This window comes from Lagopus muta, chromosome 10 (genome assembly GCF_023343835.1).
Source record: "Lagopus muta isolate bLagMut1 chromosome 10, bLagMut1 primary, whole genome shotgun sequence".
In the NCBI taxonomy this organism is placed as follows: domain Eukaryota; kingdom Metazoa; phylum Chordata; class Aves; order Galliformes; family Phasianidae; genus Lagopus; species Lagopus muta.
This window is the reverse complement of record NC_064442.1, coordinates 2,860,329-2,886,525: the sequence shown is the minus strand read 5'-3', so window position 1 is coordinate 2,886,525 and position 26,197 is coordinate 2,860,329. Positions and strand designations below refer to the sequence as shown.

Here is a 26,197-nt window from a genome sequence, read left to right as displayed (position 1 = left end):
CACAGGCTGCTGAGTGCACTGAGGCTGTGTCTCAAAATCACTTCATGTTTGCTTGCATCTTTGCTTAGACCATTTCTGAATTGTTGGGTTGGAGAACACTTTTGCTTTCAAGTTCTTTTTTTTAATCCCCTTTAAACAGTTACCTGCATAGGAATCGTTTGCATTTCACAGAATCACAGAATGGCCAAGGTTGGAAGGGACCTCAAGGATCATGAATCTCCAACCCCCTGCCACATGCAGGGCAACCAACCGCCCCATTTAATACCAGACCAGGCTGCCCAGGGCTCCATCCAATCTGGCCTTGAGCACCTCCACGGATGGGGCATCCACAGCCTCTCTGGGCAGCCTGTTCCAGCACCTCACCACTCTTCTACTTTTCATTTCCTACTTTGTTGTCTTTTGAAAAAGAGAAATAAAACATAAACAACGTCCATCTGTCCTTCACATGTCCTGCATCGTCTGAGCAAGGTTATCGATGTGAGCACATCTTAATGGCATGAATCTCTGGAGCTGTCTCCGATGTCTGGGTGATCTGAGCTCTGTTTAAATAATTGATGAGAGCTGTTAGTCAGAACGTATTGGTGATTTCAGACTGCATTATTCAAAGGTATTTACTGACAGTTATGTGTAGGTCCGAATTTACTTCTTTTTCCAGACTGCATTAAACTAGCCCTTGCACGTGCACCCCTGTTAACTCATGGAAATCTGTGGGCTTGGTTTAACCAATTGTAAATAAGTGACAATTTAGTAGGGAAGAAAAGGAATGTGAAATAGTCTCTTTTCAAGTGAAAATTGATTCCGTTCTCTGTCCTGCATGTATTTATTTGTGCTTCTCACTGCAGTCAAGTTGACATCTCCTCTCCAGGCCCCTGTGACGGGCACTGAGAGGATCCATGGGGAAGAAGCATCACGACCCCAAAGGGTCTGCAGCCTCAGCATGTGAGTGAGGACAGAGGAAGCTGAGCCTAGAAGATCAGTGCCAGAATCAGGAGTGGACCTGAGCATCTTGCTGTTAACTTGGTGGCTTTCCTGCTGAAATGTGCAGCTTTCCCCATCCTCGTGGTTGGAGCGGGGGGTGGTGTTTTCATGGCTGGCTCTGCTAGCCACTGCAGTCATCTCCTCTAATGGTCTGAAGCTTTTAATCTTTGACTTGTAAGAACTATTTTGGCTCCTAGCAGCATTAAAAAAAAGAACAAGTCTAGCCTAAGAGACTTGCCAAGACTGACCAAGGTAGCACAGGGCATCTTGTGTAATCTTTTGCTCTGTTTTCCCAGAGTAACATTTTTTCAGTGTCTTTCCTTTCACTGTAGCTGTATAAATCTCTGGAGGGAAGTGCTGGAGGAGTGCAGTGGGGTTCTACTCTGTAAGCTCTTCTCATGTTCCTGTACCAGAGGGCTGAGTGTGTGGGCTGCAGTGGAGCATCCCTGTCTGTGTGTGAGCTCTCACCTTCCTTTGGAAACCACCTCTGGGAGCAACTGGGGAACTCACCATCCCTTTCAGTTTCATGTCCCTTCTGGAAAGTACTGTGGCATACAATCACTTTCCTATACCAAAAAAGTTAGTGTCAACTTCTTTTTTCCTCTTTTTAAAAAATGGTATGTGGGAAATATTCCACTGAAGATAACTCCTCACTTTTTGTATTGTCAGAATGCATCGGTGTTGCAGCTGTACAGGCGTAACGGTCGGGGACTTCTTCATGATGCTTCTCTTCTATTTTTGCTATAGGAACTGTGGGCATGGGGGGCAAACAGTCCACGGTTGGCGAAGTCTCCATAACTCAGACACCTGTGACAGAAAGCATTCAGGCTGCTTACAAAGCTGGAGACGCCGCTAAAGCCCAAGAGTTGATTAGGTTGTCGTGTGAGGAGACTGCACTGCAGGTGGAAAAGGTAGGGTTGCTCTTTGTCAAGCCTTTTTGGCCTTGAAAGCACTGATCAGAAAGATGAGACGAACCTCAAGGGAGAGCATATGTAGAAATTGGAACCACAGGGGAGAATCCCTATCCACATTGAAGCAAATGGTAGAGCTGAGGTCAGTACTGCACACCACACTGCTAGTTGGTTGGGTGTGTGGGGGTTGGCTTTGTCAGGTGCAGAGAGTCCTGGGCTTTTCTGCCTGCTCTCCAAATGCAAGCCAGCTCTGATTCAGAGGCTGTGTTACCACCTGAAAACAGCACTGCCCTGCAGCTAATGTGCCCTGCTTTTCAGGAGCGTGTATAACTTGATCTTCAAGGGATGTACTGCACCTCGTGCTGTCAGGATGCTGGTAGAGAGCAGGCAGAGCCCTTGCAAGCATTGCAAGCTGCGTTAGCATGGAACCCAGTCCTACATTCAGTAAGCACACTTTGCTTTTGCACTGAAGTCATGCAGAAAAAAAAACAACAAGCAAAACCAGCTAATTGATCTAATTACTTAACACAGCAATAACAATTACAGTGACTACTGGTGTTTATGATGTTCTCATTTAACCATAGTGACAGTATGTATGCAATTGCACGAGCACAAAAAATAGATAGCTCTAGAAATGCTGTCTTTCTCTGCTTTCTCCCTTCACAGAGATGCAAAATAACATAAGAGAGTTTGTTTTGCTGTGTTTTCGTTACCAGTGTCAGCTTTTAGGTATTGCAGCAGCATATGGAGATCTACAGGCAGTGAGGTATTTACTGAAGGAAGCACTAGTGGTGTTACCAACTGAACCTAATGATGACAACGCAGCTGTGGTGGCCACCTATTTTGGACATAAGGATGTTGTGAAAGAACTGCTGGATTCCCTGCGTGGTGAGACTATTGGGTTGCCTCTCCTTTATGCTTGGTGTCTGTTTGCTATAGCTTTGAGCAGATGATTATTTTTATCCCATCCCTTGAAAGATGAGGGAACTCAGTCGTGGGATGCAGTCATGGAGGGATCTGATCTCTGCTGTGTTTTAAGAGAACTTTATCCATGGGAGAAGAATACATGAATAAAAACACTCCATGTCTGCAAAGCTGTCATTTAGGCAGTTCGTTCCCATCAGCTCTTGCAGCTGGATGATGTCCCAGAACACAAAGAGAAATTAGGGGATTTTCAGGAAACAGCATTGTCCTACTCTGCTGATCGTGCGGGCACAGCAGTGCTGGGAGTGAGTGCAGCACAGCTGCCTGGTGGGTAACAGCCTGGGTTGCACAGCTGGCAGCACATCCTGCGTTGGAATGGGCTGCTCAGGAAAGTGGTGGAGTCACCAACCCCGGAGCATCAGGCCTTTTCATAACCACTGATTATGGATGAGTCTGGCACATTACAGGCCAATGGCATCAACTGAGTCATTGCCTTATCTTCTTGGTAGGTCCCAATACTTGCCAACAGCTCCTGAACTGGATGCTGGCCATCGCCTGCCAGCAGGGACATTTGGACATAGTGAAACTCCTGATTCGTGCATACAGTGCTGACCCCGAGAGCTGTGCAGTCAGGAGGAATGAGTTTCCAGTTCTTATACGGCTGCCTCTGTATGCTGCTATAAAGGCAGGTATGTAATTTTGTGCCTCAAAGCTTTGTCCCTCCTCTGCAAAGTCTTTCAAGGAATAGGCTGAGTTGTTCCAACCTGGGAACACTATTAGTGTGGGCTGGCTCGTCTGGGATTGTTCTGGATTTCCAGCAAGATAAATTAAAACAGAATTGGCTCTGAACCGTTTGACTTAGCCAAACTGAAGTCAGGCCCTTTCTTAGTGAGATTACTGCAAATGCTGAGAGACTGAACTTTCCTCATTAATTTTAAACTCCTGGGGAAACGACCCTCCAAAAATAGAAAACTTTCAAGCAAAAGCAAAAGTGATACAGATACCATGGCGCATAGGCTTGATTTTAGGATGTATAATTTACACTTCAAAGCACAACTGCGTGTGTAATTTAACAAGATGGGGGGGAAAGAGAGGAGAAAAGAAATGGAGCTTGGGCTGATGTTTCTATAGTGCCTTTGGTGCCTCAGTTTGACTAAACTGAATCTTATCAGTGGAGGAAATAGCCCATATATTCAGTTCCCTTTTTCACACCCCCATGGTTTTTTTTCAGAAGTGGTTATTTCCCAGGATTTTGTTCAGCTCCTTGTTGATTTGTTTGCTTGAGAAACAGAGAACAGACAATCTGCCTTTTCTCCAAAGGGAATGAAGATGTAGCTGTGTTCTTACTGCGGAACGGGGCTTTCTTTTGTTCCTACATCCTGATGGACAGCCCTGAATCCAGCAAGCACCTTCTGAGGAAGTACTTCATCGAGACCAGCCCGCTACCAGGTAGTGCTCCAGCAAAAACAGTAAGTAGCCATTTATCTATCTGAAGAGATGTTCTTTCAAAGGAGCCCCATGTTAATAATTGATGTTTGTGCACCATGTGGCTGGTGGTGGTTCTTCTCAGCTGAGAGCCTTGTGGTTTGCCACCCATTTAGAGCACATGCTGTGGAGGTGGCTGTTGTGTCAGTGCTGGGTTGGAAGGTTAAACCATTGGGCCACACCAAGGTGCTGTGTGGCACCTTGCACTTGGCTATTTTAACAATGAAGCCAGGTTTCTGCTGTGAAAAGGAATCACTGACCTTTGCTCCAAGCCTCACAGGGCAATAAGCACTGCTGTAGGCTTCTCTGTGATCCCAGGTAAATCATTCATTAGGCTTCTGTGGTTATGAGCTCCTGCTTGTGAGTTCTGTGCTGCCAGGAGTGTTAGCACACCTTCTCTTGCCCTGGGTCTCTTAGCTCAGATGCAGCACATACAGACAGGCTCGTGTGACTTTGGGTTGGCTAGAGCATAGGTAGAGCAAGCTTACATCTGTTAACTGTATGTTCCTCCCAACCACAAATCTTCATCAGTAAAAGATAACTGGTAGCCTTTACTATCACTCACCGAGGGCACCTCAGCTTTCTGGAGCAGCATCGTGAGTGTCATGTTTGATCAGATCACGCTTAACCCCACAAAATGGGTTTGTGATGGGACAGAGGCTGAGAAAAAGTAGTCAAAGCCATTTTAGGTTGACAAGATCTTTTGACTGCTTAGTCACTGATAACATTTTGACTGTTTGGGGAACGTATTTGCATCTGTTTCTTCTACTGTAAAATGTGGGAATTTCAAATTTCTTGCATCATAGCTGTTGGAAGGATTAACGTATAGTAATGGTGCTGTGAGATCTATGGATGAGTGGCACTGTTTTTGTGCAGGATATTATTACATTTCATGACTATTGTGTATCTTTGCACAATAAGGCTGTATTCTTCATTCTCTTAATCTTGTATTATTCAAGTCTTTTTCATTCAGAAATGAGAAGTAATGAAAGAAAAGAAAGTAAAGAAATGAGAAGTGCAGAAACTGCACATGCTGTTTCTGCTTTGTAGGACTGTGTGTAGCATTTTGTTTGTACCTTTATCCCACAGTTTAGTTATCAGGCATCTTCCATTTTCCTCTTCAATGTATAGATGAACTGCAGTTGAATAGGAGCATCAGAGCTCCGAGCTGAGGGAAATTTGGGGATTGAGGTTCTGACTGCATCAATCCCACCGCCATTGGAGCATCTGCTTGCTCAACTAGTGGGGTTGTGGGGTGTTGATTCTGCTTTGGTGTCAAGTAAAACTAAGCAGAGAGATTCTCATAGCATTCCAAGCTTTTCTGTTCTCTGTTTTCCTGCCAACGCCGTCTTGCAGGATCCCAGACAGCAATGTAAATGGTAGGGACTACAGTCCACATGTGTGACCTTGACTCCTTTGGGTTCAGTCATGAGATTTAGGGCCCTTCCTATGTCATTCTATGTTTTAATGACAGATAGACAAAAGGAAGCTAAATCCAGGATGTTTCTGGACAGGAGTTGATGAGACTGCATGCCTGTTTAGAAGGAAAACAGAATCCTACTATCCTAATGAGATAATTCAGTTTGAATAAACTTCAGAATAAATGTTTGAATCATAGGGGAGAGATCTGTTTTCCATGTGAACTTGCTGGCAATATTTAACTTTGCTGCTGTAAGAAATGACTCAGCCTTGCTCTTGTCACACCCTGAGCAAAGAAGTCTTAAAACATCAGCTAATTGCTAGAAGATCTTGGTTTAAAAGGAAGAAAGAATTAAAAAAAAAAAAAAAAAAAAAACATTAAAGAAACAGGCACTCAGAAATTTGACCTCTTTTAGACCTCTTCTAGAGGCTGTTTATTTGCAGTATGTTGTGGATTCAGGCTTTTCTCTTTGAATTGTTTTTTTCGAACTGGCCCAAATTCAGGAAGGTTTGTCCTAGTTTGCCTGCGGAGCTCAGCTCTCTGGGAGGTGACAGTCACATACCTTTATGGCTTTTTGAAGTCAGACTTCAGTGGCAATTGCAAACCGATAGAGCTCATAAATGTCAGTCTTTCCAAGTGAGTGCCGTGATGCATTCTGCAGTGGGAGGAAGCACAAGGATCGTGCAGAGACAGTGCTGTGCCTGACAGCCAGCTGGATGGCAGCAGCCTCCTCTGGGACAGGGCAGGCTGAGCACTGGGCTCAAAAGAGCTCATCCTATCTGTGCTATCTCTGAGGGAAAGCACTGCACGGTTGACCTGCAGTTGGTTTTGCAGTAGTGTATGCTACAAACTATGCGTAAAATGTGGCTGGGGAGCCTTCCAGGCTGCTCTTGTACACTGTACATCGCTGCCTTTCCTGAGGCAAGAAGACATCTCGTTTTTCAACTTTTTTTTTCCCCTGTTGTATTTTTAATCCCATACCAAGCCTTTCTAAACACACTGGAACAGGTTGCCCAAGGAGGCTGTGGATGCCCCATTCCTGGAGGCATTCAGGGCCAGGCTGGATGTGGGCAGCCAGATCTGGGCAGCCTGATCTGCTGTTTGGCAACCCCTCACATAGCAGGGGGGTTGGAATTAGATGATCACTGTGATCCTTTTCAACCCAGGCCATCCTATGATTCTAAACAGAGGAAGTGCTCTGTTTTTACAGGAACAGGTAGCAAAGTCTGAAAATTCCCCCTGCAGTAAAACAGCTCTGTGCAGATTCCAGACTTTGATATGTGTGTTGTAAGCATGGGGATATTTAACTTTCCAGCGTGTGCAATGGTCGATTTTTTTGCTTTTCCATTACAGACTGGAAAAGAGCTTAAGCTGCTGCATTTCCCCAAGGGAGTGCTTTGCCAGGATTTTTGGCATAGAAGCGTTGTGTGTGTGTGTGTGTGTGTGTGAACCTCTGATTTCTTGATCCGCTGCCTGACTAATCTCAGTTACCATCAATAAAGAAATCTGCAGCAGTTCCACTCAAGGTTCACAACAGCATTATTGATGCAGGAATTAGATCACCACCCTCTGGATATCCTGCCTGCAGCAAGAGTGTGATTCTGGCGGTGCACATGATGTCAGTTGGGAGAAATGCACAACAGCCTTTTCTAATCACCTCACCAAACAGCCCTAAATTGAAGTAAGCTTTTTGGTTTTTTTTTTGTTTGTTTTTTGTTTTTTTTAATTTGGAGTTCACTGTTTGCCCAAAAGCAGTGGGGTTTCTTGCTTCTGCATAATTTCCCATCCACTGCATCCCCTGACATCACTGCAGGAGAAGGTTTCCATTCAGTTTTCAGTACTCAAATTGAGAAGTTATGATCTTGGCAGGAGAAAGATATTTTTTTTTTGGCCTTGCTGACTATGTCCAGGAGTCAAACAGTGTCCCTGTCTGCTTTAGACATGGAGCTCACCAACCAAAACGAGGAGGGCTGAGCTGATTCTTGGACTCTGCAGGTTCAGCACTGCAGCCCTTTGGCATCTGGAAGCTAGTGGTGGTGGTTGAGTTGGGGTGGAAATCCCCTCTCTTCATGACATTGCCACCAGGCTTTCACATAATTACATTTTCACCCTAGCAAATGCAGAGCCAAGTGGATCCATAATATTTCTCATCAGACATCTGGATTCAGACAAAGGTTTGGTGTTCTGCTCCTAAGTAAGATGAAGGGGCTTGGCTGGTTTGCAGAGACACGGACACCAACCCCACAGTTGGTGTTGAATTTCATGATCTTATCTGTGGTTTTAGGAGTCGCTATCTGAATTCTGCAGTTATCCTTCTATCACATTAGATGCCCTGAAGCCAGGACTGCATTTTTGAAGTAAATGATACATGTAATCCGAATGCAAAATAGAGATTAGTATCAGAGAAGTGGCCTCCTGGTCCTGTTTGCACCTGCTGAAAGCAAGCTGTGTATCTTCATATTACTGCATTGGTTGGTCTGCTCAAGGACAAGTTCTTTTTTGTGCTAAAATAAGAATGTGGGCCTGTGTAGGGAGCATCCTCTTGAAACAGGGCAGGAACTGAGAAAGGGGATAAACACAAACAGTTTTTTTTTGTTTTTTTTTTTTAAATTCTTTATTATAGCTCTATTGGGAGCAGTTTGGGAAGAAAGGAGAAATGTGGCAGTTGGGGTTGGCAGCTGGGTGGAATATTCACCCAGACTTTTGGCTGCAATTCTGCGTTTTCTTTTTCATGTATAGATAAATATGTGAATAGTTCAGGGGCTTGGATGCTCCGGTCATGGATATATCCATGGTCATCTGCTGGTGATCCCAGAACATAAGTGATGATTCTGATAGAGAAAGTGAGATGAATCCACGTTCCTACAGCCCTCAGTGCTGTCAGCGGTTAAAATTCCGTTCCAATCTCTGTGTCCTGACCATGGTGTGGGTAAATGTGAAGTCCCTTACTTGCTAGCTGTTGTTTTCAAGACCACAGAGATGTCTGGAACCGCTGCCTAAAAGCTTGGATTTTCCCGTACTCATTGTGGTTTATCCCGCCTCCATCTTGGCTGGATCTCAGCATAGCTTTTGACAAAAACAGTCTGCATTCCTGGAAGGAGCAGAGCAGGATGGAGTCTGCTCTGTCAGCCGAGGTCAGTTGTTAAAAGTAGCAAATCCCCCGTTAAAGCATCTCTCACATCCCTGAGCAAACTGCTTGTATTCTGCTTTCAGTACCTGGATCTCTTACACCTTCCTTCTAGCTGGAGTAAGTCTGTTTCTGGTGACCTCAGCTGGGAGCTCAACCAGCTGAGAATTCTCTACAATGAAAAACAGAAGTACTACAGGTGCTTTGAGCACGCTCCCAAGTGGCTGGACAGGCAGCACTCGAGGCTTCGTAGTGTAGAACTGCTTTCTGCATCACCTGGATTCAGGGGCTGGCTGCTGTTTTCAATTCTTGGGGTAATTCAAAGCACAAGGAAAAATGAGTCAAAATGACCATAAATGTGCTCTTTTCAGTAAGGTTTCCTCGTGCCAGAAAAGTACTCCAGCCTGTTAGCACTTGCCCCACATCCCTGCATCCCTCCTGAAGCATGGGGTAGCTAGAAATGGCTCCCTTTACAGCATAAATCACACGTGGTTGCTGTCTAGGGATGTCAACTTGCTCACTCCTGGGCTTTTACAGCTGAGGGAAAATCGCAAACGAAATTTTAAGCAAGGTTTTGTAAGCAGGAAGCCGTTAAACATACAGATGTGGAAAATCTAACAGCAGAGCAGAGTGCGTTGGGTTTTGATGTAAGAGATTCACACATTAACCCTGGTGGAGTTGATTTCTCATGATGGCTGGCTTGGTCTGTTTGATATGGATGCCTTGCAGCATGGTGGTGAATGTAGCTTTAGGTAAACAGCTTGTTCTCCCCAGTGATGCCATCAGCACAGTATTTCCATTCGTATCTGCTGGGCCATCCTGAGGTTTCACTGTGAACCTTTGAGAAGCATTATGTCTTAGTAATATAGTAACATAATTATTTTTGATTTCTAAAAAGTACTACTTTTTACCTTTTATTCCATCCTCCTTAGACATTAAGCCATGCAGCTTCCATTACCTGGAGTTTTGAGTGGCAAGAAAGCATCTGTAGTACACTTTTGTTTCCCTTTCCTTCTCCCTTTCCCAAATGTATTCCTTTTCATTCAAAATTTAGGGTTAAAAAAGCTTAAGAGTTAAATACTGGAATCTGAAAGCAAATTAAACTTGCTGTCAGGTCCTTGCTGCCTCCTGGTGGTGAATTAACAGTTGCTTCATCGAGGCTTCCATATTGGAGAGAGATGCCAAAAACACTGAGTTTACAAAAACATTTTGAGAACAATAGTGTGAAAGTGAGTCGTTTGAAGTGTAGATCTTCCTGGAAGGCAGTGGAAAGACTTTGTAAATGAAGGCTTGATTTGTTTCCTGACATTGATGACTATTATGTGTTCATGTTTTCTCCTGTCTGAGCTGGAGACTGAAGTAAATAGCTTTGCCTTTCACAACAACTTCTGTTTTTTATTTCCATAAGAGGATAAAACAGCTTCCTCATCTAACTGTCAGAAGCAGCCGAATGTTACCTAGAAAGGAGGCAACTGCCAAAATCATACCTCTTAGTAAAGTACCTTGCTAAATAACATTCAACAGACTTCTGTTGTCGAGAAATGCCTCACAGTAGGACGTTTGCTTGTCCCAGATGCTCCTTTGCAAAGCCCTACCCTGCCCCAGTTGTTCTGGGCTGCTGTTTGCTGGAAGTTTACAATGGAGGAGCAGCGCCTGAGAATCTGCCTGTGGAGCTCTGGGTGGTTTCAGGCCATGGCAGCCCTCCTTTGTGGGGCACACCATAGGCAGTGTGTGGCCCAGGACCCCTGCATGTGCTCGATTGTGGTCTCTGGAGTGAAGTCATTGAGCGACTGTATAGTGCAGGCTGCCGATGTCCAGGCATGACTTCATCTCTGAGTCAGTTTAATTCCTAGAAGCAGATTGGAAAGTGAGCAAAATGTTTACAGCCTGTGCAGTGATCTGCCAGATTCCGAGTGGTGTAACAGGCTGAGGGCAAGCAAGACTTTACTGATGTGTTTTTCTCTTTTCTTGACACGTGCAGGCTTTGTGCGTGAACTGGTCAAACCTCAAACTGCCCTGGGTGGATCTGGACTGGCTGATTGATATCTCCTGTCAGATAACAGAGCTGGATCTGTCTGCCAACTGCCTCGTCTCCCTTCCATCCGTGGTCCCATGGGGCCTGATGAACCTGAGGAAGCTCAGCCTGGCTGACAATCAGCTGGCAGAGTTACCCAGCGTACAGTCATCCGATGAGATTATATGTACAAGGTGTGTGCTGCAAGCCCACAGCAAACCGAGCCCTTATGGAGAGCAGGTGCAAGATTGTTTGCTGGTGTGAGAACTGCCTCTAAGAAAAGCAGATACAGGAGTTTCTCGGTTGTTTTTCTGCCTGTTGTGAAGTTGAACTGAAGATTTGCCCTTTTCCATTCTCAGGATCAAGCAGTTAGTTGTCAGGACAATTGTAGGGAGTTTCAGACCTTATTCCTCACTGTCTCATGCTGCTTCTGCTCCTGCCCAGTTTTGGTGAGCACCATTCCTCTGTGAGGAGAATCTCAGCCCTGAGCTGACCCAGATGGATATTTGATGTCTTACATCAGTTATCCAAACTGCTGTTGTTTCCCTGATAGGGTTAATTTTCTAAATAGAGGTTTTTGCTTTGCTCTGAGAGAATTCACTCCAGCTACTTTCATCCAGACCTAAAGTTGTCCTGATAAAATAGATGCCTACTGCAACAGGAGTCTTGCTAGCATTTTACTGATGACTGACTGAGTGTCTTCTGTAATCACAGGCTACTTGAGGTCGATGTATCCAGCAACAAGCTTTCTACTCTCCCTTCAGGATTCCTACATCTTAAAAACCTTAAAAAGCTCAACGCTGCCAAAAACTATATGGAGAAGTTATTTGACGAGGAAAACAGTACGTACAGTCCCTTGCTGCACTTATGTTTCAAGGCCTGATCTGGGGAGGAGAACCCCAAACTGCTGTTATTACAACTAAAAGCCAGTATTGGCTGCAGATGCTTAACGTCTCCCAAGGCCTGTTTATTTTTAATCACTCACCGTATCTTCTGGCTCTTATCTAGCAAGTCAGAACGTATCTTGCTGGGTCAGAATGCTGTCATGCTTACAAAGTCTGCAACGCTTTGTGTTTTCCAGCAACTAATTGGATTGGCTTAAGGAAGCTGCAGGAGTTTGACGTCTCTGACAACAGGTTGGTGGAACTTCCAACGGTTTTTCTATACTGCTTCAAGTCCCTAAACATACTGAATGTTTCCCGAAATCAGCTGAAAGTGTTTCCAGACCCCTGGGCCTGCCCCTTGGTAAGTCACACTGCTTTGTCAGAGTCAGAGGCTGTAAAAGCTGTTGAAATGGTGCAAATGTATATGTATATATATATATATATATAGTGATGCTTATGAAGCTGTCAGATGTTTTAGGCTAAAGAGATGTCCTGTTTCTGCAGGAGTGCCCCTGCAAGATTTGGTTTATAAGTTTTGGGGCAGGTCTTTCTGAGGTTCTGCCTCTTTCTGTAAACGTTGATGACATTGCTGGAAGTCTTCTAGAAAAATGTCTTAGATTAATTTTCTTTGTAGTTCATATGAGCTGAAGTGCTTTTAGGATTGTTTTTGTTGAACGATCAGCCTTCGTCCAAAGTTAACTTCACCCGAACCAATGGATAAAATGTGGAGTCTATGTCTGCAGATCACTGATGCTTTTATCCTTATTATTATGGGAAAATGTAATGACAAGACCCTATTGATGGCAGAACAGCATGCTTTAGTTAAGAGTTTATGACTGAAAAGCCAATGGGTGTTACTTTCAAAACAACTTTTGAAGTATTTTCTTGCCGAACAAAGAATTTGATCATCAGTTATGTAACTGCATCTCCTCAGCAAATAATACATGCCTACATGCAGAATCATTTACTTAGATCAGAATACCTGAAGAAATCATCTGGAATTAATGTGTAATTGACAGCTGACCTTTTATTTTTTTTAAAGAGATAATTACTACTGTTTGGGTGTTTTTTCTTTTATGCTTTCCAGAAATGTTGCAAAGCATCCAGAAACTTGCTGGAATCCCTACCTGACACATTCACTGTTTTCTGGAAAAATCACCTCAGAGAAGTGGATTTTTCTGAGAATTCACTGAAAGAAGTTCCACCAGGGCTCTTTCAGCTTGAAGTAAGTATCATTCCTTCCCACCTTTGAAAACTGCATGTTTGAATGCCTTTGGCGAAGCTGGTTGGCATCTCTTATCTTTGGTCTTGTGCAAATAAAGCAATTCTTCCCATCAGAGCTCCCAGTGTTACTTCAGAATTCTTCAGAATTTGTGGCTTTGCAGAGTTTTAACTTGAATCAAAGCAGAACTTGGGGGTTTCGTCCAAGGTTCCCTTCTAGCCTGTGGATCTCAAGGTCATGTAGACAGGAACAGGTTATTATTGGTGCAGAAGTTTAGCAGCGCTTGCACTGCTGGCCTCAGTGGGAGTGATGCAGAAGTGATGGTTTGTATCCATGTCCAATTTGGACCTTGGCAGTCTGCTGCAAAGGTACCTCTTGCTTTTGCCCAGAAGAGTGCTGAGGATCATTTGCTCCCTCAGTTGTTTTTAATGATCTTTGCAGATTTGTGCTTCCCTTCTGGTAACCATTTGTTTTCTATTGGTATTTCTCCTGAAGTTGAATGAATCCTATGGGCTGTTGTCTCCAAAACTTTTCTTTATGCCTTAAAATAATTCCAGTAAGTGGAAACTTAGTTTCAAGCCTGGTTAGCTTCTCTCACTGGCTGGAATTGTTCAGATAAGATGCTGGTCAGCTTCTCCATGTCATGAGCTGGCTGAGATGCTGGATGCTGCAGTTCTTTGTCTCTGATAGCAGAGGCCTCTTTGCGTGCTGTGGCAGCAGGTTGGAAGGAAGCTCATTTCTAGAAGCGCTCGTTCCCTTCTTGAATGGCAGCAAAAATGAAGAAGTTAGAGATGAGAGAGAAGAGGCAATTGCAAAACAAGGACTGTCCATCTCCAGAGTTACAGTCATGAAGAGTCACAGCTAGTTAGCAGTAACTATCCTCCCCTTATGGAGAATCACATAAATATTGCATAAAGTCTCACCAGAATTTTAGGTCTCATGGAGAGCAGCTTTTGTCAGTGTTTGTGGGAGATGTATAGCATGGACACAGCTGGCTGAGAACGAAGCACTGCAACTAAGCCGTGCAGAACAAAGTCTGTGCTAACTCTGCACCGCATGGCCTCCCTTTCCTTCAGCCCCTGCTCAGGGATATTTCAGGAGAGAAGTCTGAAGCTTTGTCATGGAGCAGCCCCCTGCTGACCCTTGGAGAGAGCTCTATACAGGGTGCCAAGGGAGGACTGAGCCTTCCTTCCAGTTGGAGGCTTGAGCCAGCAGAAAGCTAGCTGGTGATGAAAGCATTGGCTGTCAGGACACGAGGACAGTGAGGGTTTTTGTGCACGGGTCACCAGCTCCTTTCCCTGCTGGTTCCCTCGGCACATTTGCAGTTTTCTGTTTCACTTTGCCTTCCCCAGGTCCCAGCACGGCCCAGTGCTGCCCCTCTCGTGTCACTAGAGGGAGCACGTTGCATGGCAGTTGCCACCGCAGGGCTGCTGGGTGTCCATCTTTATGTCACATGGATGCCTCCTCTTTTTCCATTTGAGGATGGCCAAGAGACTGGCTTGGTGAGACACTCTTCATCTTCCTTAATGGAAAGGGTCGTAAACCTTTTATATTGTGTGGAGCATATGAAATATTTGACACACTTGAAGCCTAAGGCTCTGCTAGTAAAACAAGATTTCCATTGGGTATAATTCATTAACACTGCTGTAGTTAGGGCATGAGATAATTTAGCCTGCTTATCTGCATTTTCACGGGAGCCCTTCTAGAATAAACCTGGTGGGAAATTCTGCATGTATATATATGCTAACAAAGCACTTACAAACTTTCCTTGTGTGAAGTAATTCACATTTTTCACCTTGTACAATAGATACAAGCCCACTCTGACATGAGCTTCCACACACATGTCCTTATGTGGCCTACTATATATACAGATCATACTGTTCTTTTCCATTTGTAATGATTTCCTTACTAAGAATAAATGCTCTCATAAATGGTTTGTTTCCAATTGAATCTGTCAGCAAGTAGACTAATAATCTCCCAAAACTAACGTTGGCATTGCTTTGCACAAAAGATAAACTTACTGGAGACAGTAATTTCCTTTGCATGCTAGGCATGCTGGACAGGGTGTTCTGATGGAAAAAGGTGTACGTTGTGTTTCAGTTTTTAAAAGTCATGCTGAAAAAACTCTGGGTGTTTGGGATACTTTGTCTTCTAACTGCAAGCTAATTTTTTTAGGCTTTGGTGTCCCTGAAGTTGCTGGGAAATCACTTAACCACGTTACCTTCGCAAGATAAGTGGAATTGCAAGCAGCTTAAATCACTGGATCTTTCAAAAAACCAGCTTGGGAAGTAAGTGTTGGTTGCTCTAAAAATATCTAAGAAAACAAAAGCTAAAGAAATAACAGCAAAGCTGATCCTTCTTGTAATGCAAAGGGTGTCAGTAGTGAATTAATTACCTGCATAGAAGGCATTGATATCTGCATACCATGTCTCTAAGTACATTGTGTGTCTGTGACAGTGATGAATTATTGGTTACTGCTTCTGTGGGCGCTTAGCATGCTATATCATTTATTAAACGGATCGACTACTGATAATGGCAGTTTAATTTCAGAGCATGCAAAAAATTTATTTAACCCTATGTATGGTTCATCACTGCAAGTTCCAGTTTGTGGGGAGCGTATTTTAACCATGAACCATCTGGCTGGACTGTGGCAGGCAGTTAGCGTGGGAGTGTTGTTTTGGAAAAGATGAAAAATCTTTGTTTTTCACATGGAAGTGTAACCAGCTGCAAGTTTATAGAGAGTAGTGATGTTAATAAGGTCATCCAATATAAAGGTGATATTCTTCTGTTTAGCAGTTACAGCAGGGATGTTTAGCACAGAGACTTAAGAGTCCCCAGTCTTCTCCAGAACTGCACTTAACCGTGTCGTACTTTAATCTTCTCATCTGGGAGACTGCCCAGCAAGTTTTCTGGAGTTCTCACGAGTTGCTGTGCCCACTGCTAGAAGGACGTTATCATTCTGTGAGTGTCTCTGTGTCCTTCCAGAGTCACGTTGTTGGGTTGCCTTGTCAGGAACACTCTGCTGAGAGCAGGGAGCGGCAGCAGGTCAGTTGTCTAAGGCTCCTCGTGAAGCTTGTTCAATTTGCTGTTTGACAGGCTACTTAACCTTGACACCCATAAAGCTGCAGGTCAAGTGCTCTCACCCTGGGAGCTGAAAGCACTGCCTTGCAGAGCTCTGTTCATTTGCCAGAAGAAAATCATAGAGCCTGGACAAGTGTTGGTGGAGTCAAGCTCTGTGATTGCGCAGTGGGTTTCAATCCTGTCAAAACCAGACAGGAATCTCTAAGAGCTGAACTGGGCATCCCACAGCCTCGAGTGGAGCACAGCTCTCCTCTCACCTCCCCTGGGCGCAGAGCTCCAGCACAGTTCACACCTGCCACATCCAAGCTCAGTTTTCTACATGTTGCCATTCTGTTTTGCTCACAGGAATGACGAGGGATATAAAACCAAGCGGATTCCCTTTTTTGCAACGAGGAGCAGGGTGCGTGGAGGCCCAGAGGCAGGTAAGGGCATGGCAGAGCAAATGCTGAGCATGGGCTGAGGGGGACTGTGAAGCAGCAGGAATCTGTAGAGTTTGGCTGGGGGAAATAAGTGCAAATTCAGCTGCAACTTTACGTGCAATGGCATTTAAAGAAAGAGGAAGTGTGCTTAGATAAAACGTTCCTAAAGGGATGCAGCTGGTTGATACCATCAGCAAAGATGAAAAGAAAAGGTGAAACCTGTTCCTTTCATGGAGCTTTCTTTCTTTTCATGATGATTACTCTTTACAGCCGGAGTACTAGCTGGTGTATTGAAGGGAAATTAACCCATAATTAGTGTTATTACTCTTAGTATCGTCTCAGTTGTTGATTGTGTAAATGCATATTTTGCCCTGTCTCTATGATTTGCACCTGAGGTTTGTGGCAGAGCAGAGATGTCCTGTGTTAGTGCACATGAAATCTCAGAGAGAACAAAGGAGTATTTGAGGATATTTTTATGGCTTCCTGCTCACTGTGGGATTCATCTCTGTTTCTTTTTGTTTGTTTGTTTTATTTTAAATCACTTGGAGAGCACTCTCGACTGCCTGGAGAATAGCTGGTTCTAAAACATCTTTGAGAATGCTTTCCTAGTGAGTTCCCTCCAAAAATGTGCATCTGCATCAATGTGAAAAGGTAAATCTGGCAAGTGCACTAGGTTATAGTAAGGGAAATTGTACAACTGAGTGAGTTGTGCTGATCTGTGGAGTCTGAAGATAGATGTCAGACCTCCCCTGTCAAGTGCTACAGCATTTCCCAAGGGGAGATAAAGGCAGGAGCAGCGGGCAGAGCTAAAACCAGCTACAAAAGGAACGGCTGCCCTGATGGGAATTTCTGTGTGTTGCAAACCCAGCATAGTTCTTCTACGTAAGGCAGGAAGGGCTGGACTCTGCGTTGTGTACCATCTGAAAATCCTTGATAATGGCCTGGTGCAACCCAGAGCTGCCTGAGATTGCTGCAGGTTGCAGCAGGGCTTGGAGTAGCCTACCTGGCTGGTGCTACGTTGAATAGCCACAGGGACAGAGCAAAGCCAGCTCATCTTTTTCTCTCTGTTCCTTTGCCAAGTATAGCTTGGTGAGACTACAGGATGTGGCCAAGAATTTAAGGCACATCAAGAGAAAACAGAAGCTGGAATACATCAGCTGCTCGCAGAAATCTCCCAGCGAGGTGGAGGGCAGGTTTTCACATGATTTTTACTAACAAAGCTATTTACTCAAGATTATTTAAAGAAAGTAATTTATGGATGCTCACTATACCTGATTGATAAATCTCAGAATAACTTCTTGCGCACGCACGTGGCATTGGTGGCATTTACTCCTCCAAAAATATATTTTCAAGATGGGATTTGTTTTAATTTTTCTAAAGTTCTTTAAAAGAAAATTTGAGCTCAAGCCAGAGAAGTCATAAATAACTCATGAATAAATAATTGCAATTCATAAACACCTTGAGCCTGCCTCCAGTATAGTAGAGTCCTTTTCACCTTGGACTCTTCGGTGAATTGAGTATTGCAGCTATTTTGGGTGCTTGCTCCTACGTGTCCAGGAGGGACTAAATCTGTGCCTAGGTGTGTGCTGAAGAGGAACAATGAAAAGTTTAAGTCCAGTGATGAGCCAGAAATGAAGTAAATGGAATCCATGAATAACCCTGCTGTTCTCCTAAAATAATCCCAAAGATGAATTATTATTTCTTGAAAACTCGAAGGCAGGCTGTGACACCCTGCCCACACCGAGCCGTCCTGACATGTATAGAACAGATGCCTGCAGACAGTGGGACTGTCTCTCGTTTCTTCCTGATCATAGCTCAGGCCTGGAATGCTGTTAAAAAGAGAACTGGGAAGTTTCTCCTGTGAAAACCTCTGCCATTTTCTCTCCTTCTTTCTTTCTTTCTTTTTTTGTTAAATCGAGCTCCAGTTCCTCATCGTGCCTTCTTGGTAAGGGAAGATCTTGGTGGAAGTACAACTGTGTCCATCCCAGAGGAAGGATGTACATCAGGTCTCAGAGCTGCTTTTATAGGCTCTGGAGGCAGCAGATGGTGCTGCTTGTACTTCCCTAATCAGAGGCTCAAAATCTGCATGTTCCTGTGTGGCCTGATTTTCTTTGACTTCAGGATGCTTCTTGGTAGATATATGTGACAGTCTTAAGACAGCAATACAATTCATGGCAGCTTTTCATGCCGCTCTCCCTGGAGTAATTTGTGGAGCAAAATGATGCTCTTTGGAACCAACTGAATTTTCCTTTGTCTGATCCTCCCCAGCAACAGCAAGTCAGCCATGCAATGTCACTGTTATTGCTTGGATTGCTCTCAAAATAAGCTGCTTTTTGCTCAGACGTATAGGAAGGCAGAAATTCTATGAGACCTTGCAGAGTGGAGAGACAAATGCAAGCAATGCTTTAGGTTAGCGGTCTGTCAGTTGCAATTTGGGTTTTCACCTCTGCTGTTCCTGACATGATTTACCACTACTGCTCCGTTTTGCAACATGAAGGCCTGACTGTAAATTCAGACCAATTTTGTTTCCTTTTTCAACACGAAAAAAGCACATTGAGAGCCACTCGTGCCTTTGGCATGCTGTTTCACTGCAAGCTGGTAGGCTGGAGTTGGGACAGTTTGCAAGGTGCAGTGAGAAACGAAATGCCACATCTGCTCCGAAGTACAGTCGTCATGGTAGGCCTGGAGATCCTCACCTTCAGCATGTGCATCTTTATGACTTTAAAACACTGGGATGTGAGCGTGGATGTTTGGTCTGTGTTTTAGGCTCTTGGCTTTTCTGCTGTTGCTTTGTGGTGGTTCCTGCCAAGGAACATGATCTCATGTCCTGCCCACAGAGTGAAGGTGAAGGTTCTTGGTACAGAGCCTTGGTTCTTGTTGTGTTTTAAAGGTGCAGTTTGTTTCCTGTCTTGTTTCAGGTCCTTTTGTGGAGTTCCCAGCATTTCTGAGCGATTCTCTGGAAGTCCTTTATCTGAATGACAATCAGCTGGAGTCCATCCCGCAGTCCGTTTGCCTTCTGAAAGGTTTAACAGAACTCTATTTGGGAAAGTAAGTCCACGTTCTGGGAAAGCTAGGCAGTGTTCTTTCCATGTTGTTTTAGTGACCAATCTTCTGTGAAGCCCCACCCCCGATGTCCAGCGCCTTTGAAGTCACAAAGCTGCAAATAGTGGACTCCTTGTTCGAGCCGTGCCCATCATTTGCTTTAGATAAGGAGGAGGCCAGCCTTATGAATGAGGGGAGATGATCTAATGCTTTGAACACAGGCCTGGGAATCTAGTGTGCCTCTACTTAATTCTGGCTTTTTGCTGTCTGCTTCTATAGCGTTTGAGTCAATAATTCATAATTTTTGCCTGTATTTTCTCAACTGTCCAGTGAAAATGATTACACTTGTCTGCCCCGGAGGATACACTGAGGTTATGCATCACTTTTAGGATGGAAATTACTATTAAAGTGCTGAATGGTCTTATTAAAATGTTAATGGAAGATTTCTACGAGGAGAGAATAGTGTAATGTGAGAGTCCATGAGAGAAGCTACTTAGACACAAAGCCTGGTTGTTGGTAGATGTATTTGTTTTTGTACAGTAACCCTGGTATCCGAGAGCTTCCTCCAGAACTTGGACAGCTGGCTAATCTCTGGCAGCTGGATATCGAGGAACTGAGTATCAGCAATGTTCCTGCAGAGATCAGAAAGGAGGGTAAGTCTGATTCTGTGAGTGCTTTATTACACTGACTGAACTTACAGTGGAAGTAGCTTCTTTGCAACGGTCTTGAACAGGAACATTGTGAGCCCCAATCCTTCTCGAAGTCAACTGCAATTGCATAGGGTGAAACTCCTGCACACGCTGACAAGTTTGGTAGTGCTGTGTTACGGCACCATTTAAGGTAGATTGCATGTGGAAGTGATGACTTACAAATGCAGCACTTCATTTGCAGTGTGCGTGCTGGGTGAACTCCATGGCTTGCTTCCTGAATGCCTATGGTTTAGGGTGTATAGACACTCTTTCTAAAGACTGAAGCATTTAGGATCAGCAGTCGCAGTCACATTGCAGTAACTTTATTGTAAGCTGCTAGGTTTTTGAATCAATTACAATACTGTCTTCTTTTTTGTGTGTTGTAACAAGAAAATCCTGCGGGAATAAAGTTATTAGGAATTATCCCTTCTCTCTAGCACAAGACTAAATCTAATTTTAAGTAGAAACATAAAAGTAGAAGGGAAAACAGTATTTTCCAATACTAAATTAGTATTTTATGTTTCCTTTGAGCTTCTGAAGCACATGAGCCACGGTGTTTGTTTCTTCTTACAGTGCTCCATTGTGGAGTCTCAGAGCAGTGACCTTTTTTGGGCTCTCTGTCTCAGGTTTGTCCACTGGAGGTTTCTTTGTTTATTCTCTGGGTTGTCTCAGCCCAAAGAGAAACTTCAAGGAAAATATTAATTCAGCTGATTCGTCTGCAGCAGTGGGTTTTGTGCAGTCCAGCTTCTACAGATGTGCATTTGTAACTGCAAACCACAGATAAAGCCTGTCTTCTTCCCCCCTCACTGTAGGTCCCAAAACAGTGCTGGCGTACCTACGAGCACAGCTGCGCAAAGCAGAGAAGTGTAAGCTGATGAAGATGATCGTCATTGGTCCTCCACGGCAGGGAAAGTCAACTCTGATAGAGATCCTCCAGACAGGAAAAGTCCCACAGATGATGCACAGTGATGCCACCATACGTACAACAAAATGGGAGCTACCCAAGCCAGTGGGACACAAGGCAAAGGTGAAGAGCAGTTGAAGATATTTATTAACCCTAATGGGCTGTTTGTGCCCCACGGGGAGCGTTGGGGCTGAAAGGGTCCAACAGAAGCAGTTTCCCTTTGCCTGTGAAGCACACCTTGCAAGTGACATTTTAGAGCTGTCACAATCCTTCTGTTCCATTTCCAGTTGATGTTAGAGGACAGTTCTGATTTCCTGAGAATTCAACCTTGACTTTTTGTCCTAAAGAGTGAGAGCCGTTTGTAGACTGCCTGAATTTTGGGTTTCCCAGCTTGGGTGGCTTTTGGACACTTCGAGAGAATATTTTAAATCAGCTTCTCTAAAGCAGATTGTTCATTCATATGGGGCCACAAAACAGGTCATTGTACTTAAGGCTTGACCTCCTTGATGACAGAACTATTGTAAATGTGGAAGATGGGTGGAGGGTAGGATGCCTAAGCTCTGGTTGTGATGCCAGGAGATATTTAAGGCATACCTTAAACATCCAATTCTTAGGCAGCTCATCCGGAGGGTAGGTCCATCCATACTGAGCTAATTTGTACAGCACTGAATTAATTCAAGTATTTGAGAGGTTTGTAGGTGGTCCTTTCTGCCGCCATATAGGGATTAGAGCATGCAGAATTGGTCCTGGGCTATTGACAGAGCTGAGGATGTGCAAACACATGGCTCTCACTTTTCATATGAGAGCCATGGCCACCAGGCTGTTTTGGAAGGGGTAAAGGAGCCTGCTGAGTTCAGCTATTATACAGAAGAGTGCCAAGCCAGAGACAGAAAGAAAAAGAGCAAGCACAGCCCAGCTCTTCAAGGAGAAGACTTTGGTGGGAGAAGGGCTGTGCATTTTGTGTTGAAGAGCAATTGAATAAAACAAAAACCTAGACAGTGCAGGAAACCCAGAGTGGGATCCAAGTTGCTGAACAGGCTATTGTCCCTACCTCTGAGTCTGTCTTTCCATACAAGCACCCACAGCTCAAGGTCTCCTGGATGAACAAGGCAGCCCTGGTGCTAGTTAGGGTTTGGTTTAAACAATATGGAAATTCTTCCAACTGTTACTGGGAAACTCCAGACTGGGACTATGCTAGGAGATTGGAGCCATGCTGAGATGCTCGACTTCTTTCTGAATCTTCTGGGGCAAGATTGGTGTGTGGGATCAGACAGTACTTGGACCTGGATCGATAAACAGACCTCACTCTGATGACATCTTATGTGATGTCATCAAAGGATGGTGGCTGGAGAAGGGTTCCCTGCACAGCTACTGGCTCCTTGCTTCTCCAGAGCTAAATGATTTAGGGACAGAGCCTCAGAGACTTGTAGATAGATCCTACTGCAGGTTGGAGCCTGAATGCCATTCAAGCAGAGAGCTATGCTGTTCTCAGTGCTGTTGTGGGCCTACATTGTGGAATGGATGCTGAACTGAAGAGACTGCCATTCACACGTTCCCCTGAAGTCAGTGGGTGAATTACACTGAGCTGTAATTCTGGCTCTTCTGTGGCGTGGCACACTGACAGGGACGTGCAGGATGTCTTTATGCAAGGCTTGAGAAGTTCCCCACCTCCCAGGCACCTTTCCTCGGTGTGAACTCAGTTGGGGCTGAGCTCCACAGAGTGATTTCAGTGAGGGTTTCCTGCTCCCTGTATCAGTGGCAGATAACTAGCTCCAGCAGTGCTGTCGAGTGTGGCACAGACAAGGATGAAGCCGTTTCTATTCAAGATGCAGCAAAGTGGAGGGCTCAGAATGAAATCCTTGTTTGTACTGGAGAATCCACGGCCTTAACTGGAGATTTACCAGCATCAAGGGCACCTCTATTATTTTAGCAGCAAGTAATTAGTCTTTATTTCCTGTGGGGAAATGGAAGCCATGCTTAACAATTGCTTGTTGATTTTTCTTTCCTGGAGGCACAATTAGGACATTGAAACCCTCCTTGTGTCATACATTATGCAGACGTAGGTTTATGCTTCGGCTATTATCTCGCTGTGATTTACTGCAACCGTTTGATTTGAACACTTCTCTTTGTCTAAGTAGGTTGATTCAGTGGAGTTCAATGTCTGGGATATCGGAGGCCCAGCGAGCATGTCTACAGTCAATCAGTGTTTCTTCACAGACAAAGCATTGTACATAGTTGTATGGAACTTGGCGCTGGGGGAAGAAGCTGTGGCAAACTTACAGTTCTGGTTGCTGAACATTGAGGTAAGAAGTCACTGATGGACTCCAGGGCATCTATTTATCAAGCAGTAGCTCAGCACATAGATATGTGATATTACAGATTCCTTTTGGTCTGCTTTTAAACGCTCTGCATGAATTTTGCATAGCTTTTGGAATTAATTTTCCATTGCACTGTAGGCGTTATTGCTACATTTAAGGATTTAAGTTTATCATCTGCTTTGTTCTCCCTCACACATGTCAGAGAGTAAAACAAAAGCTGATTTATAAACCCTTACTAAGTAAGGACGAGCGTGCTTATTTTGGAATTAGTGTTTGACCACACTGTGCTCTAAGGGAGTTCTGGAGCACCTTCTTTTCTGTGTGGGTTAGACACATGTTAGTCTTGACATTAAGGTTTTAACACTTTAGATCCAGATAAGCTGGGATGTATCTCCTGGACAGCTGTCTGCTGAGCCTCAGAGCTGCAGTGAATTAATTGGCATAGACTGGTTTTAGTTCAGTGCTCATTACTTAAATACTTGCCTTTGCATTATGTGTACAGACAGGGACTCTAAACTAGTGCTCCTCAAAAGAAACATCTTGACATTGCAATGATGTTAGCTTCATATTCAACAGCAATCAACAGCTAAGTAACACAGCAGAGAAGATACTTACTGTATTTCAGACATGTATGATGTGCCTATGGTCCTTCACACATCTCAGTAAGCACATAGCAGCTTCAGAAAAGATACAGAGAAATGTGAGCATGATGCTTGTAAGTATGGAAATATTTTTGAATGCAGAGCAATTAAATAGACCTTTCCAGCTTGGGGAAGGGGCAAATAAGGCCTGTAATAGACTAGGTTATGAGAAGATAAGGCAAAAACCCCAAGGAACTATTTGTTCATGGTCTGTAGGCAAACTAGGAGAGATCAAATGAGAGAAGGAGATGGTGGTTTGAAACAAAAATAGGAACAGGGTATTTTTTTGTGGTTGAAGTCCTTTTGATCCGCTGGCTGATCCCTGCTTGAATTTTTGCAATCCCATTGTACTTGGCAGCGTGTTTCCTGAGATCTGGGTGTTTTCCAGTTCTGTGATAGAATCACGGAAGGGTTGGAAGAAACCACAAGATCTTCTCATCCATTCCTTTCCACTGATTCAAGATTGAGTAGATGATTTGGGCATTTCTAGCAGTTTATCTCACTTCTCCATATACCTCCAGTGCAAATGTTTGTGTTATTTCCCCAGATGTCCTTCCTGTAGTGTCACTTACCTTTTCCAGGGTATCAAAATTAGATCTTCCAGCTGCAGGTTAAGCTAGTTCCTCCTTTGTCCAAGCGGACATAGTTTGCTAGATTAGATCACTGTCCGTGTTTTCTCTTGCAGGCCAAAGCTCCAAATTCAGCAGTGTTAGTGGTAGGAACACACCTTGATTTAATTGAAACCAAATTCCGTGTTGAGAGGATAGCAACGCTGAGGGCTTACGTCCTGGCTCTCTGTCGCTCTCCCTCTGGATCCAGAGCAACTGGTTTCCCAGATATCACATTCAAGCACCTGCAGTAAGTACTTGTGTATTTGCCTTTATGAAGCTCAGTCACCCTATTTTATGTCACTTTAAATGATTTTCGTAATACTTCATCTCCTTGGCAACAGAACCAATTTGTAGACTCGTCAGCACGGCATTTTATCTATTTTTTGATTGAGGTAACATGGTGTAATCAGAGAGGAGTTGAGTGTGGTGCAGAGGGCTGATCATGGGGCTGAAGCTGGGAGCTCTAAAGCCATGACCTTGGCCACATCTTTCAGTGCTCCTGTTCTGCTCAGCTCTCTCATTGGCTAGATGCTGGTATGGTTTATTAATTAGTCACAGGGCTAGAGCACGCAGATTGAGTAATTAATGCTTAGCTTATTTTATAATAAGTTAATAATGCATATAGAATGCAAATATAACAATGCAAAGCTTATTTTACCAGTCATGATGATTACATGGAGGGTGCTGCAAGGTTTGGTAGGGGAGGCTGCGTGGGAACTTCTTGCTGCCTGAGCACAGTGAGGGGTAAGTCAGCCCCACGAGCTACCAGCAGCCCAAAGCTGTGCCGTTTCAGCTCTCTGTATGTGATAGCACAGGGGCTGTGCTGCCTGTCAGACTGGTATCAGGCCACAGAGCCTCACACAGCTCCCTCCCATCTGATGGAGAATGCCCTTGGGAAGAGGAGGCTTTCGTGCTGGGGAAAAAGTGGCTCTGTCAGCCAAGGAGGTGCACAGCACAGAGGAGCGTGGATGCAACCGGCTGGCACCAAACAGCTCCAAACAGCGTGAGGTTGCCAATGCCTGGGGCACGAGCAGGTGGCAGCTGGCAAGTGAAGAAGGGCACTGCTATGTCCCATTGCGCTTCGCATCTGCTGCCTGGCAGAGCTGTCAGGAGACCTCCCACACTCTGCTCTGCAAATGCAAGCTTTGCATCAGGCCCCCCAGCTGGCTCTTTCATCTGGCTGTGGATGGGAGAAGTACCAGGGAGCCAATGTGAGGCATGCGGACGCACAGTGCAGCGGAGAACACATTGTGGTTCAGTCCTCTGAATGTCTTTTCCTGTCATTGTGATCTCATTCCTCCTATCTCAAGGGGACTTTCTCTCTTTCCCTGCCCCACATCCCTCTCATTCCCCTTCATCTTCCTTTCTTCCAGCCTAATTTTGCTGGAGGAGTGTGCAGGGTGCATGTTGTAAAGCCCTGTGTGATGAGCCTGGGGTGTGTTTGTCAGTGATGCACCGTCAGCATCCCAGTGAGCTTAGACTTCCTACTGCCACTGATGGCTGAGGTTTAAGATAAAGCTTGTTGTT

At 44.5% G+C, this 26,197-nt stretch overlaps 1 protein-coding gene across 8 annotated transcripts in view; it reads left to right on the top strand.

Moving 5' to 3' along the window:
* Positions 1 to 26,197, top strand: part of LRRK1 (leucine rich repeat kinase 1) — a 72,709-nt gene that overhangs the window by 17,876 nt on the left and 28,636 nt on the right. For 7 of the 8 annotated variants that reach the window (XM_048956717.1, XM_048956715.1, XM_048956714.1 and 4 more), the window contains 16 exons: positions 1,726 to 1,889; positions 2,606 to 2,777; positions 3,323 to 3,502; positions 4,134 to 4,282; positions 10,827 to 11,053; positions 11,574 to 11,701; positions 11,941 to 12,104; positions 12,831 to 12,968; positions 15,141 to 15,253; positions 15,951 to 16,010; positions 16,392 to 16,468; positions 19,384 to 19,513; positions 20,048 to 20,160; positions 21,009 to 21,223; positions 23,239 to 23,403; positions 24,745 to 24,917. In XM_048956717.1, the coding sequence (XP_048812674.1) occupies positions 1,726 to 1,889; positions 2,606 to 2,777; positions 3,323 to 3,502; positions 4,134 to 4,282; positions 10,827 to 11,053; positions 11,574 to 11,701; positions 11,941 to 12,104; positions 12,831 to 12,968; positions 15,141 to 15,253; positions 15,951 to 16,010; positions 16,392 to 16,468; positions 19,384 to 19,513; positions 20,048 to 20,160; positions 21,009 to 21,223; positions 23,239 to 23,403; positions 24,745 to 24,917 (2,368 nt within the window). The remainder of the gene's footprint in view (positions 1 to 1,725; positions 1,890 to 2,605; positions 2,778 to 3,322; positions 3,503 to 4,133; positions 4,283 to 10,826; positions 11,054 to 11,573; positions 11,702 to 11,940; positions 12,105 to 12,830; positions 12,969 to 15,140; positions 15,254 to 15,950; positions 16,011 to 16,391; positions 16,469 to 19,383; positions 19,514 to 20,047; positions 20,161 to 21,008; positions 21,224 to 23,238; positions 23,404 to 24,744; positions 24,918 to 26,197) is intronic. The other variant, XM_048956721.1, reaches the window with a different exon arrangement.